This window comes from Lepidochelys olivacea, assembly GCF_965140295.1.
Source record: "Lepidochelys olivacea isolate rLepOli2 genome assembly, chromosome: 6".
Lineage (NCBI taxonomy): Eukaryota > Metazoa > Chordata > Testudines > Cheloniidae > Lepidochelys > Lepidochelys olivacea.
This window is the reverse complement of record NC_140416.1, coordinates 61,131,195-61,147,133: the sequence shown is the minus strand read 5'-3', so window position 1 is coordinate 61,147,133 and position 15,939 is coordinate 61,131,195. Positions and strand designations below refer to the sequence as shown.

General features: G+C 47.3%; 1 protein-coding gene across 1 annotated transcript in view; it reads right to left on the bottom strand.

Moving 5' to 3' along the window:
- The window catches only part of PLEKHD1 (pleckstrin homology and coiled-coil domain containing D1), a gene marked incomplete at both ends in the record, with an annotated part of 46,461 nt that extends 35,013 nt beyond the window's left edge, over positions 1-11,448 (bottom strand). The window contains one exon of the mRNA XM_084632237.1: positions 11,300-11,448. Within this exon, the coding sequence (XP_084488363.1) occupies positions 11,300-11,448 (149 nt within the window). The remainder of the gene's footprint in view (positions 1-11,299) is intronic.
- Between the last annotated feature and the right edge of the window lie 4,491 nt (positions 11,449-15,939).

Below are 15,939 nucleotides of genomic sequence, written 5' to 3'. Positions count from 1 at the left end.
TATTGCAAGGGGCTCCACATGGACACAGCAGGCTGGCCCACGTGCTACCACCTGCAGGGTCAGAGCCCTAGGCAGCAGTCAGACAGGCAAACTAAGCTGGGAAAGCCTCTTCATCGCTTCTAATCCCTTCAGTCCCCTGGGAATAAACATTCTCATTGCCACTGTTTTTTCTGAGCTGCCAGTACCTGTAGTAGCCATCCTGCTGGAAACCAGGCCATGTGCAACCTCAGCAGTATTAGCTCCCTAGGGCAAGCAAGACTTGGTACTCCCTCCTAATTGCTCCATGTATGTTCCAGCTCAGCAACAGCCTGGGACCCTGACTGCCTCTTCCCTGGGTCTGCTCAGCCACCGTCAGCAGGCAGGAGAGGATCGATTTAGTTGTTGGAGGTATTGGGAGTCCTGGAGTCCTGGGCAGGGGTCTGGTTGCTCAGCAGGTGGTAGCAGGATGGTCAGACTGCGGGGAGCATACACGTAACGCTGGAGATGGGGATGAAAAGGACACACGCTCCTGCCCTGCTCTCCTACTGATGAGCCCCTCAGTGCAGCAATAGGTCTTGGGCATTTCACTCTGGCTCCACTCCCGCCGTCGGCATTAGTGTTGTAGTATCCGTGGCAGGGAAAGGGGTTGAGCTGCTAGTTGGGAACCATGGGAGGAATAAGCAGCTGCAGGGAGAAGAGGGGGGAAATCACAAGTCAGGCAGCAGAAATTTCTTTCCAAAGTTGCTCTGTACCACAGCAGTCACCCAACTTGGACTTGACCGGTCAAAAGCGCCACCAGTGTCCAGTCAGGGAACCAAGACTGCTGCTTCTCTCTCAGGGGGCTGCTGGGAAGGGAGCTCTTTTCCACTGAAAGACGTTGCATTGCCTGAGGCATTAATCTCTCCCTCTCCTCCTGGCTGGAGAGGATGCTGCTAATATCACTTCAGATTATTGCTTATACAAAGCACAGCACACAGATGTCACAATAATGACAGATGAACTCAGGCTGTCAGCCTTGTTCCAGTACCAGACCTCCCTCAGCCACTGTGGATCAGTAACAGAGACAAGCAACCAAATGAAATAACTTGGGCTTTGCCACAGTATAGGTTGGTAGATTGAGACAGCCCTTTTCTCTGCTGTTTTTCCCTATAGCCCTCTGATTCTCCACTGCCTTGTACCCTCAGCAGTTATTTACACCTGTGCAAAGTGAGCGTACTGTTCTGATCTTATGTAAATGGCTACACCAGGGGCAAAGCAGTGAAGAATCAGGTCCATTCTCGCTCATTTATACACACATGGCCAAATCTAGTAGTCTTTATACAGGCAAAGCTCTCATTGACTTCAACAGGAATTTTGCCTAAGCCAGCACTGCAGGATTTGGACCACATGCCCCAACTCCTTGTCCCTAAACTCATTCAGTCACAAGCACTTAGTTTGATGGAGCCGGGTATTGTCAATGAAGATTCTTCAGGGGGTCAGAAGCTGAATTCCTCCTTATACTGGTAGATGGATTAATTACCATTAATCTGTGTTTGCTCCATTCCAACCCCTGTCTTTGATAGTCCCAGGGCAGGAAAGAGCATTTCCGCTGTTGATGATGAGACAGGAGGTGGGGAGGGCAGTGTGGTGTATGCACATATGGAGAGTGATGGGAGGGCTGCATAATAAAATGCTAACTAAGGGAACTCATCTAGGAAAACTTGTTTTTCCAGCTGGCCTGCATCCAACATTTGCTGACACTCTGCTACAAATGATGCTCTGACTTCAGAAGGTCTCCCCCTACTTGCTTTTTAACCCTGTTTGCCCCTCCACCCAAATTGGCTCTATGCTATCTGGCTATAACAACTGCACAGGGTCTAGATGAGGTGGAAGGTGGCTATTATCATCAGCGTTCCAACATAAAAGGTGTTAATTATTACTCCCAAGTCCCCCTGCACTCTGCAGCCAGTTAGACCTACTTTCTTTGACAAGGTCCCTGGGCTCTGCAGCTCTCTGGTGCAGCAGGCTGGGAGCTCTAAGGCATCTTCCTTTACATTTAAAATTGAAGTTTTTAATTAAATATGAAAAATTAATAATAAAATCAGTTCTCTATCCCTTCTGTTTATTTTTAATAGTAAATTCTCCTCCAGGAGAGGGTTGTTTGTGACAGGGATAAGGGAAATAGTTAACCATGTAGAAACCAGATCTCAGAGTTGTTAACCCATTGAGACGCCTAGGGGCAGTTCACACCTCTCCAAACTATTATTTCAGGCTGTCTGCAAATTCAGGAAGAAAAAACTGCTACAGTCTACATATCCTGTTCTCAAGATTATTTTCAGAACCACAAGGACCAGAATTTTTAAAAAATGAAATCTTGGATGCTTGAACACATTTCTGTGGCAAAAAGGTGAATTGTATGTCAAATTCCACGTGTGGAATCACCAAATAGGAACCCCATCTGCCCTGCCCCATTATGGGATCATAGTAATCAGACATGAGATCCCATTAGAGCAGTGATTCTCAAAGTGTGGTCCATAAAGGGCTGGTGATCTGCAAAATAAATATTTCCAGGTGGCCCACACAGCTGATTCTGAAACAAAGATGGAACCTGTGTTGGTCTTCAGGCAACGACAGTTCCTACTAGATGCAGCTCTTCTAACAAACCTCCAGAGACTGTTTAGGCCAACTAGACTCCAAACAAAATTAATTCTTTTTTGCATCCTCTGCAGCAGCTTCACGGCTCCCTTAATCAACTGTTTCTTTGTTGTAAATTCAACCATGATTCAAAGTGAGAGGAAGCAAACCACAGAAAAGGACAGAGCCAAAAAGCTTCTGTTGTCTGGGAAGACTGGAGCATTGAGCACTGCTGGAAAGAGGGTAAATTTGGTCCTAATAGATCTAAAGCCCTTTATACGTGGAGAGTAAATAAACAGCAGAGGTACAAGGTGGAGGTAGGTAACTGCCCGTGACTCATTACATTGAATTTATCCTAACTCCTTACCACTGGGATATTACATTTCCTGGAGGAAGGTGACATTGGGGGTGGAGCAGGAGATGGTGCATGAGAAGGTCCTTCTGAAGGAGTGGTCCACAACATGAAAGAGTTTATTACCACTGTAATAATGAGGGTCCTGATCCTGTCAGGCGCTGAGTGCCACCTACTCCACCTAATTTCAAAGGGAAGTCAGGACACTCAGTGTCTTGTGGGACAGGGCTCGATATCATCAAGTCCATCCCCATACAAGGTATGACTGAGCCTTGATCCTGCACGGAGCTCTGTGCAGGTGAACCCCTGCAGCCCCACAGAGCCCCACTGAAGTCAATAGGACAGGGGGCAGGTGCAAGGGCCTGCCCATACATACGAGTTTGCAGAAGCAGGACTTTAGATGGTCCCCTCATACATACCAGCTCAGGGCCGGATCCACATCCACACTCCACTCCAGTGGCAGCAAAGGGGACTCAGGAGATCTGGGCTGTTCCTTATGCTGGAATATAATTTCCTGGTTGACCTTGGACAAGTCACTTTGCCTTTTGGTTTCTCAACTCCTGGTCTGCAATATAGGCTTGATGAGAATATTCCCCTGCCTCACAGAGGGGGTTGCAAGGATGAATCAAATGTGAGTGAGGCACTCAGCCATCGTGGTGATAAGTGCTGTATAAATGCCAGCTGCTGCTGTTTGACCCGAGCGCTAGTCAAAGTTGGGGGCCCGGTGGGTGTTCCAGTTGGAGCAGAAATTGGTGGTAGTCAGGTATTTCTCTGTACATTCTTTGTAAATCAAATTGCACTAAATTCCTGTGTCTCTGAACTCAAAAGGAATCAAATAGTGGGAAATAGCTGCTTTTGCTCACAGCACCAAGAACACTGTTTTCAGCCTGCAACCTGACCCAAAAACCTCTCCTCAGGTTTCTTCTGGGGTCAGCCACATGCTTTTAGCTACTCCTTCAGGCTGCCTCTGAATCTGTTCTTGTCTAAGATCAGCATCTTTGAGATCTCTCCTCCCCACCTTCCATGGCCCTACTGAAAACCATTTTCAGCCCATAGCACCAAGGCAGGTGCACACACAGCTATTGTGTAAGGCAGTGGTTCTCAACTGTGGTCCGTCGCTTGCTTAGGGAAAGCCCTGGTGGGCTGGGCTGGTTTGTTTACCGGCCACGTCCACAGGTTCGGCCAATCGTGGCTCCCACTGGCCGCAGTTCGCTGCTCCAGACCAATGGGAGCTGCAGGAAGGGTGGTCAGCACGTCCCTCGGGCCGAGCCACTTCCCGCAGCCCCCATTGGATGGGCACAGCGAACCTCGGCCAGTAGGAGCCGCGATCGGCCGAACCTGTGGACGCAGTAGGTAAACAAACTGGCCCAGTGCGCCAAGGGCTTTCTCTGAACAAGTGGTGGACCACAGCTGAGAACCACTTGTCTAAGGCTATGTCTACACTAGCACTTTTGTCGGTGTAACTTATGTTGCTGAGGGGTGTAAAAAAACACCCCTCTGAGAGATGCTCTCCTGCTGACATAGCTACCGCTGCTCACTGGGAATGGTTTAATTATGCCAGTGGGAGAGCTCTCTCCTGTCAGCTTAGAGCATCTTCACCAGAAACGCTACAAAGAGGCAACTGCGCCTCCATAAGTGGTGTCGTGTAGACATAGCCAAAGTTTCACCCAACCAATCAGTAAAATGTTGTTGCCCATGTCCGGAGTGACCTGCCTGATCAAGTAGCCCATGGACATCCCTGAGTCCCCCCCTCTACATATGTTTCTTTCCAGTCTCTCCAGCAATGACCTTCGTACAACCCTATAAAGCAGAAACCAACACGTGAAGCATGCAGCTCTAGCAGGTGCGCACCTTTAGCTGTGTAAACCTTCTTCCCTCATCTCCTGATCTGGTCTCTCCCCACATCACATGATGTCATACTTCACTTAGGTTGTAGGCACCTCAGGGCAGGGAATGGGCCTTTAGGTTTTATGCAAGGTGCAATGCAAATAGTAACAAACAAACAATAATAATAGGATTTCATAACAACAAAGCCTTCGCCATAATCAACAAGACCACTAGTGCATCAAGTCACCTGTCTCCAGCATTGACCAATAATATCCATTGAATTAAATTAAGATGAAAAACACCTGGTCCCCCTACCCTCTGACCTAATATACCTGACCAAGGATGTTTTGTTATACTGGGGGTGGGTGGATTATTTCTTGAGCCTCAGTATGATCAGTTTACACAAGCCTGCAAGAGATGATTTCACAGTAAAACCCTTCTGTGCTTGAGAAAGTAATGCTAGTTCTACCGAGAACTTCAAGAGCTAGCATCTTTAAGCAGAAACTGGTGACACGGCATCTTAAAATCCAGCCCTCTGCAAATCCTGACATGTTAAAAGCCCTGAGAGCTCTGCAAGGAATTGCCATCTGTAATGTGCACTGATGCAAATGCACATCCAAACTGCGAGGCTTGCAGGAGGGAAGACAGCAAAAAGAAACACGGGATGGGAAAGTCTGAGAAAGATTCAACAGGCTGCAGAACCTGAAAGCCTCAGCAAGTTTATGTCCCATTTTCTTCCAACGGTTCCTCTGACTTCCCTTCCCCTGCTCAAACTCTCTTTTTGTCTTCCAGGACCCCAGTGCCACTCCATTTTTGCTTTTCTTCCAGACCCCTTGCTTTCAAGTCCCCTGTAACCTCTTGCTCCTATGCCCCAGCCTTCCATATGCTTCACTTCCAGGCATCTCCCTTTCCTTCCTAGGGTACGTCTTCACTGCACCAGAGTCAGCCCAGGCTCTTATGCAGGTTCTAGCCCCAACCCCCCTACCAACCACACAGCAAACCACCTGACCCAGGGTTGGCAGTCCTTTAAGACTGAGCTAGCTTACTCGGCTGGGTAGAGTGGGGTGTGAAAGTCCGGGATTAACTTTCATTCACTGGAACTCACCCACTTTGCAGTGAGGATGTAGGCAAAAGAGTCACCCAAGTGCTGACAGTCCTCCAAAGCCTTCCCACAGTTCTCTGCAGAAGATAGACAATTTCTCTTGCAGTTGACATAACTGACTGGAAAAGAATCCTAGAGCATCTCAGTGCAAAGAACCATGGGCTATGCCCACAGACACACATGGGCAAGTACAGAAATGTGAGGACACAGTAATGCAAGTAGGGCTTTGAAATGGGGCCAGTTGCCCCCGGGCTAAGTGAACCTGGGTGCTCAGACCTGGGTGGTAATCACCCACGCTAACTGCCATGAAGCCATACCCTCACGCATCTCCCCATTCTCTTCATGCCTCCTGGCTTCCTCTTGTTCCCTTTCACCATTTACCCCAGCCTCCTGACTTCAGGATACCCAATCAATTCCTTTCCTTCCAAGCCCAAATCCCTCCCCATTTCTTTTCTCCCAGAGTACCTCAGAGTTCCAGCTGCAGCAAACATTCCATCCCATCGCATTGCTGGCTCATGAGCGTCACCTCTTGCCCCCTGCTATCACTAAAATATTTACAACTCGCTGCCGAAGGGGGTGACTTCTAGGAATAGAACAGTGTTAAATAAATAATGACTCAAACGTCGGATAGAGTTGGACAGTTTGGTTGCAAGAGATTCTGATTGAGAGGAAATGAGCGTGTTAAGGACTCTTTTTAATCTGTGTCAAATATAAAGGGAAGGGTAAACCCCTTTAAAATCCCTCCTGGCCAGAGAAAAAAATCCTCTCACCTGTAAAGGGTTAAGAAGCTAAAGGTAACCTCACTGGCACCTGACCAAAATGACCAATGAGGAGACAAGATACTTTCAAAAGCTGGGAGGAGGGAGAGAAACAAAGGGTCTGGTCTGTCTGTCTATATGCTGCTTTGCCGGGGATAGACCAGGAATGGAGTCTTAGAACTTTTAGTAAGTAATCTAGCTAGGTATGCGTTAGATTATGATTTCTTTAAATGGCTGAGAAAAGAATTGTGCTGAATAGAATAACTATTTCTGTCTGTGTATCTTTTTATAACTTAAGGTTTTGCCTAGAGGGGTTCTCTATGTTCTGAATCTAATTACCCTGTAAGGCACCTACCATCCTGATGTTACAGGGGGGATTTCTTTACTTCTATTTACTTCTATCTCTATTAAAAGTCTTCTTGTAAGAAAACTGAATGCTTTTTCATTGTTCTCAGATCCAAGGGTCTGGGTCTGTAGTCACCTAGGCAAATTGGTGAGGCTTTTTACCAAACCTTGTCCAGGAAGTGGGGTGCAAGGTTTTGGGAAGTATTTTGGGGGGAAAGACGTTTCCAAACAGCTCTTCCCCAGTAACCAGTATTTGTTTGGTGGTGGTAGCAGCCAATCCAAGGACAAAGGGTGGAATATTTTGTACCTTGGGGAAGTTTTGACCTAAGCTGGTAAAGAGAAGCTTAGGAGGTTTTTCATGCAGGTCCCCACATCTGTACCCTAGCATTCAGAGTGGGGAAGGAACCTTGACAATCTGCCTTGAAGGAGATCTTGCCCTTGGTTATTCTCTCTTGCTGGGAAAACACCAATCCTTGGCTCTTTTCAGCAGCACAATCACGTTTGTTTTGAAACATAATTCATGTAAAAAGAAAAGGAGGACTTGTGGCACCTTAGAGACTAACCAATTTATTAGAGCATAAGCTTTCGTGAGCTACAGCTCACTTCCTCAGATGCATATCGTGGAAACTGCAGCAGGCTTTATATATACACAGAGAATATGAAACAATACCTATTCCCACCCCACTGTCCTGCTGGTAATAGCTTATCTAAAGTGATTTCCAGCACAAATCCAGGTTTTCTCACCCTCCACCCCCCCACACAAATTCACTCTCCTGCTGGTGATAGCCCATCCAAAGTGACAACTCTTTACACAATGTGCATGACAATCAAGCTGGGCTATTTCCTGCACAAATCCAGGTTCTCACATCCCCCCCACCCCCATACACACACAAACTCACTCTCCTGCTGGTAATAGCTCATCCAAACTGACCACTCTTCAAGTTAAAATCCAAGTTAAACCAGAACATCTGGGGGGGGGGGTAGGAAAAAACAAGAGGAAACAGGCTACCTTGCATAATGACTTAGCCACTCCAAGTCTCTATTTAAGCCTAAATTAATAGTATCCAATTTGCAAATGAATTCCAATTCAGCAGTTTCTCGCTGGAGTCTGGATTTGAAGTTTTTTTGTTTTAAGATAGCGACCTTCATGTCTGTGATCGCGTGACCAGAGAGATTGAAGTGTTCTCCGACTGGTTTATGAATGTTATAATTCTTGACATCTGATTTGTGTCCATTTATGTCCATTTATTTGTGTCCACCATGATTTCAACAATTTCCATCCCACCACCAACCTCAGCCTGGTCCAGTCCACACAAGAGATCCACTTCCTGGACACTACAGTGCTAATAAACAATGGTCACATAAACACCACCCTATACCGGAAACCTACTGACCGCTATTCCTACCTGCATGCCTCCAGCTTTCACCCTGATCACACCACACGATCCATTGTCTACAGCCAAGCTCTGCGATACAACCGCATTTGCTCCAACCCCTCAGACAGAGACAAACACCTACAAGATCTCTGTCAAGCTTTCTTACAACTACAATACCCACCTGCAGAAGTAAAGAAACAGATTGATAGAGCCAGAAGAGTTCCCAGAGGTTACCTACTACAGGACAGGCCTAACAAAGAAAATAACAGAACGCCACTAGCCGTCACCTTCAGCCCCCAACTAAAACCCCTCCAACGCATTATTAAGGATCTACAGCCTATCCTAAAGGATGACCCAACACTCTCACAAATCTTGGGAGACAGGCCAGTCCTTGCCTACAGACAGCCCCGCAACCTGAAGCAAATACTCGCCAACAACCACTTACCACACAACAGAACCACTAACCCAGGAACTTATCCTTGCAACAAAGCCCGTTGCCAACTGTGCCCACATATCTATTCAGGGGACACCATCACAGGGCCTAATAACATCAGCCACACTATCAGAGGCTCGTTCACCTGCACATCCACCAATGTGATATATGCCATCATGTGCCAGCAATGCCCCTCTGCCATGTACATTGGTCAAACTGGACAGTCTCTACGTAAAAGAATAAATGGACACAAATCAGATGTCAAGAATTATAACATTCATAAACCAGTCGGAGAACACTTCAATCTCTCTGGTCACGCAATCACAGACATGAAGGTCGCTATCTTAAAACAAAAAAACTTCAAATCCAGACTCCAGCGAGAAACTGCTGAATTGGAATTCATTTGCAAATTGGATACTATTAATTTAGGCTTAAATAGAGACTTGGAGTGGCTAAGTCATTATGCAAGGTAGCCTGTTTCCTCTTGTTTTTTCCTACCCCCCCCCCCCCAGATGTTCTGGTTTAACTTGGATTTTAACTTGAAGAGTGGTCAGTTTGGATGAGCTATTACCAGCAGGAGAGTGAGTTTGTGTGTGTATGGGGGTGGGGGGGATGTGAGAACCTGGATTTGTGCAGGAAATAGCCCAGCTTGATTGTCATGCACATTGTGTAAAGAGTTGTCACTTTGGATGGGCTATCACCAGCAGGAGAGTGAATTTGTGTGGGGGGGTGGAGGGTGAGAAAACCTGGATTTGTGCTGGAAATCACTTTAGATAAGCTATTACCAGCAGGACAGTGGGGTGGGAATAGGTATTGTTTCATATTCTCTGTGTATATATAAAGCCTGCTGCAGTTTCCACGATATGCATCTGAGGAAGTGAGCTGTAGCTCACGAAAGCTTATGCTCTAATAAATTGGTTAGTCTCTAAGGTGCCACAAGTCCTCCTTTTCTTTTTGCGAATACAGACTAACACGGCTGTTACTCTGAAACAAATAATTCATGTAACAAATGTATGTAGGCGAAGCTGCGGTTACTTATCACAAAGCACCTCCCAGAAAATAATACCTCAGTTTGCAGAAAAATGTTGCAGTACACACAAAGGTGTGTGTGTGGGGGGGGGGGTGGCCTTCTGCGGCCTTGTGCAAAAGACTTAACCACTGTATGCCTCAGTTTCCCCAGCTGTAAAATGGGACTAAATAAATAAATAACTCTGCCTTTTACAGTGCTCTCCCACAGGTGGTGGCAAAACCCCTTTCTGGGGAAGAACTGTCATCTCCTTTTTACAGAAGGGGAAGCTGAAACTCAGAAAGGTTAAGTCACTTGCATAAGACCACAAAGCAAATCACTGACAGTAGCAGGAGAGAAATACAGGTCTCCTGACTGCCAGGTCGAGATCTGAACTGTTAGACCACAATTCGGACGGATAATGGTATTTCCCTGCTTCTCGTGGTGTTGAAAGACTTAATCTGTTTGAGTGTGTAACATATTGAGAGCCTTAAACAGAAGGAGCAATAAAAGTGTGAAGTGTTATAAGAAGAGCATATATATGTAAATAGTCACCTTTTGTTATTTGAAGGTCACCAGAAATTTTTTAAAAATGTAGTGAAACTTACACTGAAATAGCATCAACTTTAAACAAACAAAAAACCACCCACTGCTTCTGTAGTAAAGTACACACTTTTACCCAGATAATAAGTAACAAAGGTATAGCCACCTACAAACTTCCTGGTCACCAGTATGCAACACACTATGCCAACTTTATAGCAACAGTGAGGATAGAACTTGTACTCTCCCTCTTCAGAAGCAGAAAGAGAATCTCTTTTTGCTGTTAGCAGTATAGCACCTATGACTCAGAGTGAAGCAGTTCTGATTGCAACCCCCAGAAAGCAGCAGTACACATACACACTAGCCAAGTATCTCAAGGAGCTTTACAAACACTAATGAATCAAGCCTCAACTCCAGAACAAGGTAGAGAAGCAACCTCGGCCGCTATCACACAATTATCACACTAAAAGAAAAGGAGGACTTGTGGCACCTTAGAGACTAACCAATTTATTTGAGCATGAGCTTATCACATGCTCACACTATAATATCACACTATAACATTTGGAACCAGTTCCAATGCTGAAGTGATGTGTATACAGCACAGGGGTGAAGCAGGGCTAGAAGGAAACTGGCTGAGATGCCCGGTGTGTACAGCAGTCTCAGAATGGGGGAGCTGTCCCCAGAGGTTCACACTGCTAATCTAACCCCTGCCTCTGAGCCCTCCCTATCCCACTTGGAGCCTGCCTGTGTATCCTTCCCTGCTCACCCAATGGCTCTTTCAGAGATTCACCCAAACCCATCTAACTGAATACTTAATTTTATCCTCTCTGCCCCAGCTTGTCAACCCCTCAGAGGGTCTAGCTGCTTATCTATCCCTCCCCTCCCCCCTTGAACTCTGCATTTTCCACTGAACAGACAGAGAGTCCTGCAGTGACTGCACCTCATCACAGCCAAATCCTGCATCTTACCTTCTGGACCATTTGGCAGACTGCCTCCCAAAGGGTCTCTTCCAGAGCACGCCATACAGCTGCACTTTGGTGCTGATATCCAAGACATCCGAGTCTGCCTGTTCCATGGATGGAGAGGGGGAGACAGAGTTGGATTTTGAAGTGAACATCGTAGATGGATTTTATTCTAACTCTCCCCCTTTGCCTGGCAGCTCAGGGAATCCAATTAAATGCAACGACCCAGAAGGACATTACCAGCCACTCCAACAGAGAGACTGAGGCTATGGTTTAAATCAATAACAGGACTGCTCAATGCTCAGGCGATAATTCTCCCCCGATGCAGAGATGATGAAAGTGTCTTCATTTTGTATCACTTTGTGATGCATTACGGAGAGCGCAAAGGTCCCAGCCCATGAGTCAGAGGGCTGAATAGAGCCACAGACCAGGAATACAGAGAGAGAGCGCGCACACTCAGAAATAATGCAGCAAGCCTAATTATCTGAGTGAGAGCCAGGGTGTAAGGATGGTTATTGCACTGAACACTCAGAAGCCCCAGATCGGAGTCAGAGGAGACAGTCTGCAAATTGCCAGGCTTGTTTCTGTGACACATGCCCCCAAAGTCTTGTGCCTGCTCATGAGTTCTTCTGATTGGCTCATGGGGCAAGGTGAGCAGAGTGGGTGTGAATCAGTGAGCTCCAATCAGACTTCCTCATCTATTTGGAGAGGTTTCCTTTCTGTGCCAGCCTGGAAGCCAGTGGGTAGGGTTCAAATGCTTGCTCTGGTTTGAATGGGTATTGTCCATGACACCAGTCTCATTCTTCCTTAAAGGGCCATTGCCAGCAATAAAATAATCTCTTGTACAACTCATCAATCCCAATTCTGGGACTTGGGACACATTAGGCTTTCTGCTGCTCCCTGGAGAGCTTCACCACTCCATTCATTTCCTCTGACTCCATCGCCAATGAACAGCTCCCCAGCCATTGCCCACCCCACACAAAGTCCCTCCAAGAAACACTTCTTCCCCAGGGCTCACAAGAAACCACAGCATAATGTTGTTCCAAGTTCCTGCATTCCGCATCCTGCCTTCTCTGTCTGTCTCTGACATTGTTAGATCTTTGAGGAGGGATTGCCTTGGTTTTATCTTGCCCAGTGCTGAGGGCACATTGATGGCAGCATCTAACAAATGATAAAGAAAAGAAGTTAGAAGTATTATATTAATAAGTTTTGTGAACTGGTAAAATCAGAGTGAAAGCTGGTGACATCTAGTCGGGGTAGGCAAACCCAGCATGCTGTTCCTATTCTCTCTACGTTGAGTCCCTTCTGTTGCATTACTTTACATCTCTTTCTAGACCTGTCCCTGAACAGTGCCAAGAACATGCAGCTCCAGCTGCAGTCAATGGGACTTTGAGTGCTCAGCCCCCCTCAGGATCAGGCCCACAATGAGCTGTGTGAAGACCACTGAAAACCAAAGCAGGCCCTGCCTCCTGTGCATCCTTTGCCTGTGCTGGGTGCCTCTGGGTCCCTGTGGAGCAGGCAAGCACATCACTCAGGTGGGCTGCTACATTGACTGCACCTGAAATGTGGAGACCTGAAGCAACTCTTCAGGATGCTGTTCTGAAAAGAAGCGATTGCTTGTGCTGGGGTGGGGATCTGGGAGAAAAACAGGGAGGACTTCCGTTGGAAGCCTACTGCATGCAAGGTAAATAAAAATACTGGGTCCAATACGTCCATCTTTACTTACCCGCGCCCCACTGAAAACTCGTGTAAGGACTACTTGGAGAAGTAAGGGTTTGAAGGATCAGCCCTCAAAATAGGATTGGTATCAGTCAGGGAAAGGAGGGCTGACAACTCTCTAATTGCACAAAACCAAACACCCTTGCCCTGCCCCTGCCCTGTCCCTTTCCCAAGGCCCCACCCCTTCTCTAAGACCCTGCCCCTTACTCACTCCAGCCCCCCTCCCTCAGTCGCTCGCTGTCCCCCACCCTCACTCCACTTTCACTGGGCTGGGGCAGGGGGGTGGACTGCGGGAGGGGGTGAGGGCTCCAGCTGGGGGTGCCGGCTCTGGGGTTGGGCCAGAAATGAGGGGTTCAGGGTGCAGGAGGGGACTCTGGGCTGGGGAAGGGGGTTGGGATATGGGAGGGGTAAGGGCTCTGGCTGGGGGTGTAGGCTCTGGGGTGGGGATGAGAGGTTTGTGGTGTAGGAGGGGGCTCCAGGCAGAGGCCCAGGGGTTTGGAGTGTGGGAGCAGGCTCAGGGCTGGAGAAGAGGGTTGGAGTGTGGGAGGGGGTGTGGGCATTGGAGTGGGGCCCAGAATGAAGGGTTTGGGATAGAGGAGGGGGCTCCAGGCTGCGACTGAGGGGTTTGGGGTGTGGAAGGGGGCTCAGGGTTGGGGTGTGGGAGGAAGTTTGGGGTGCAGGCTCTTGGGGGGAGTTTGGGTGTGGAAGGGGGCTCAGGGCTGGTGCAGAGGGTTGGGGGCAGGTGGGAGGGTTGGGTGGAAGTTAGGGTGCAGGAGGGGGTTCTGACCTGGGGCAGAGGATTGGAGTGTAGGAGTGGGTTTGGGATGCAGGCACTGCCTGAGCAGTGCTTACCTCAGGCAACTCCTGGTCGGTGGCACAGTGGAGTTAAGGCAGGTTCCCTGCCTGCCCTGGCTCCACGTGGCTCCCAGAAGTGTCTGGTATGTCCAGCCCCTAGGCGGAGACGTGGCCAGGAGGCTCTGCACGCTACTCACAGGCACCACCCGCACAGCTCCCATTGGCCGCTGTTCCTAGGTAGAACAGACTGAGATGGCCTTTGGGAAAGACAGGCAAGTATGTAGACCATTTATTCTTTTAAGATCTGTTTTATCTGAATTTACCTTGAATTTTATCTGAAATTATTTTGTTCTAAATACTTTGCTTGAAGGAAATGTTGCTTTAAGGTTACCACTGTCATTGCTCCCAGAGGAGACAGATTGCAGGTGCTGAAGATAAGTCAGATCTCCTGAGGTAATCACGGGACTGCAGCCCAGAGCTCAGCCTGAAAATGGGAGAATCATAAGATTCCACCCCAAGAGAGAGGTGACGGTTAGAAGTCTGAGAGGGTGAGCTCTTGAAGAGACCAAGAGCGGTCAGAGCTGCAGTTAGCTCAGTGATTGTGGCAGGGTCTTTCATCTAGAAAGAACTCAGAGCACAAATACATTGAAATAAAAAATATTGGAACCAATTCACCATCTCTGGGGTAGATTGTCAAATCTGTTGGTCAGTGCATCGCACTCTGTACAATGAGTTAGGGCAGGAAGTGAAAAGGAATATGGTGTGAAACTCAAACAACATGGGCAATTTTTGACAAGAAGAACCCATTTTCTCAAACTGGGAATGTGGTCAGCACAAGGGAATTAAAACTATATTCTTAAAAAAAAAAAGTTTTCTGAGGTCATTTAATGACCACAAGTACTCAAAACCTTGGCTTCATACTTCAGCATCAGCTGATAGCACATCCAACAGTACTGACTGCATATGTAATGGATTTGGAGACAGCAATACGCTAACATCATGTATAGTACCTCAGCATACCTTTCTGCTGTGGTACACACCAAAATTTAGCCTTATCAGGACTTAATATGTTATGCAGAATTAAGTCTCCAATAGGAGAGTGACACAAGATTTCTAAAGGAAAATATTTACTAAATATCAATTGTGAATACATATGTTTACTTATACCCCTTGAAACCACTATGAACATGGTCACTAATATCTCTTGAAAGAGAACACTTTAGAGGGGGGTTTCCCCAAGTTTTTGTACTTGTTACTATCACAATTGCAAATACCAAATATAATTATGCACACACGCACACACACACACACTCAAATATAGTCCCTTAGGGCTCTTCTCCGAGAGGATTTACACTTCTCAGTCACTGTGGGATGGTGTCCTGATCCTCTGTGGGGACTGCAACCTCCTTAAAGTCCAGGAAACAAGCTACGGTCTCTCTTCAAACTCCCTATGTGGCTCTGCAGTGACAGTCTTAATCTGCAGTCTGCAGCAGTTCCAGTCCTCTTCTTCTCCAGTGGGGTGAAGGGAGCCTATAATTTAAATCCAACAAATTGGCAAAATCCCTAGAATACAACCCCTATAGCAGACCTTTCCGGGCTTTGTGCTGCTCCACCACTGAGTCTCCAACACTGCCTCCAACTCCTCCTATGTATAAACCCCTCCCCTTGAGTTTCCACTGGTTCCACACTCGGCCCTGGTCTACACTAGGACTTTAGGTCGAATTTAGCAACGTTAAATCGATGTAAACCTGCACCCGTCCACACAATGAAGCCCTTTTTTTCGACTTAAAGGGCTCTTAAAATTGATTTCCTTACTGCACCCCTGACAAGTGGATTAGCGCTTAAATCGGCCTTGCCGGGTCAAATTTGGGGTACTGTGGACACAATTCGACGGTATTGGCCTCCGGGAGCTATCCCAGAGTGCTCCATTGTGACCGCTCTGGACAGCACTCTCAACTCAGATGCACTGGCCAGGTTGACAGGAAAAGAACTGCGAACTTTTGAATCTCATTTCTGGAGACTGCGGGAACTGTGGGATAGCTACCCACAGTGCAACACTCCAGAAGTCGACGCTTGCCTCGGTACTGTGGAAGCACTCCCCTGAGTTAATGTACTTAATGCACTTAGAGCAT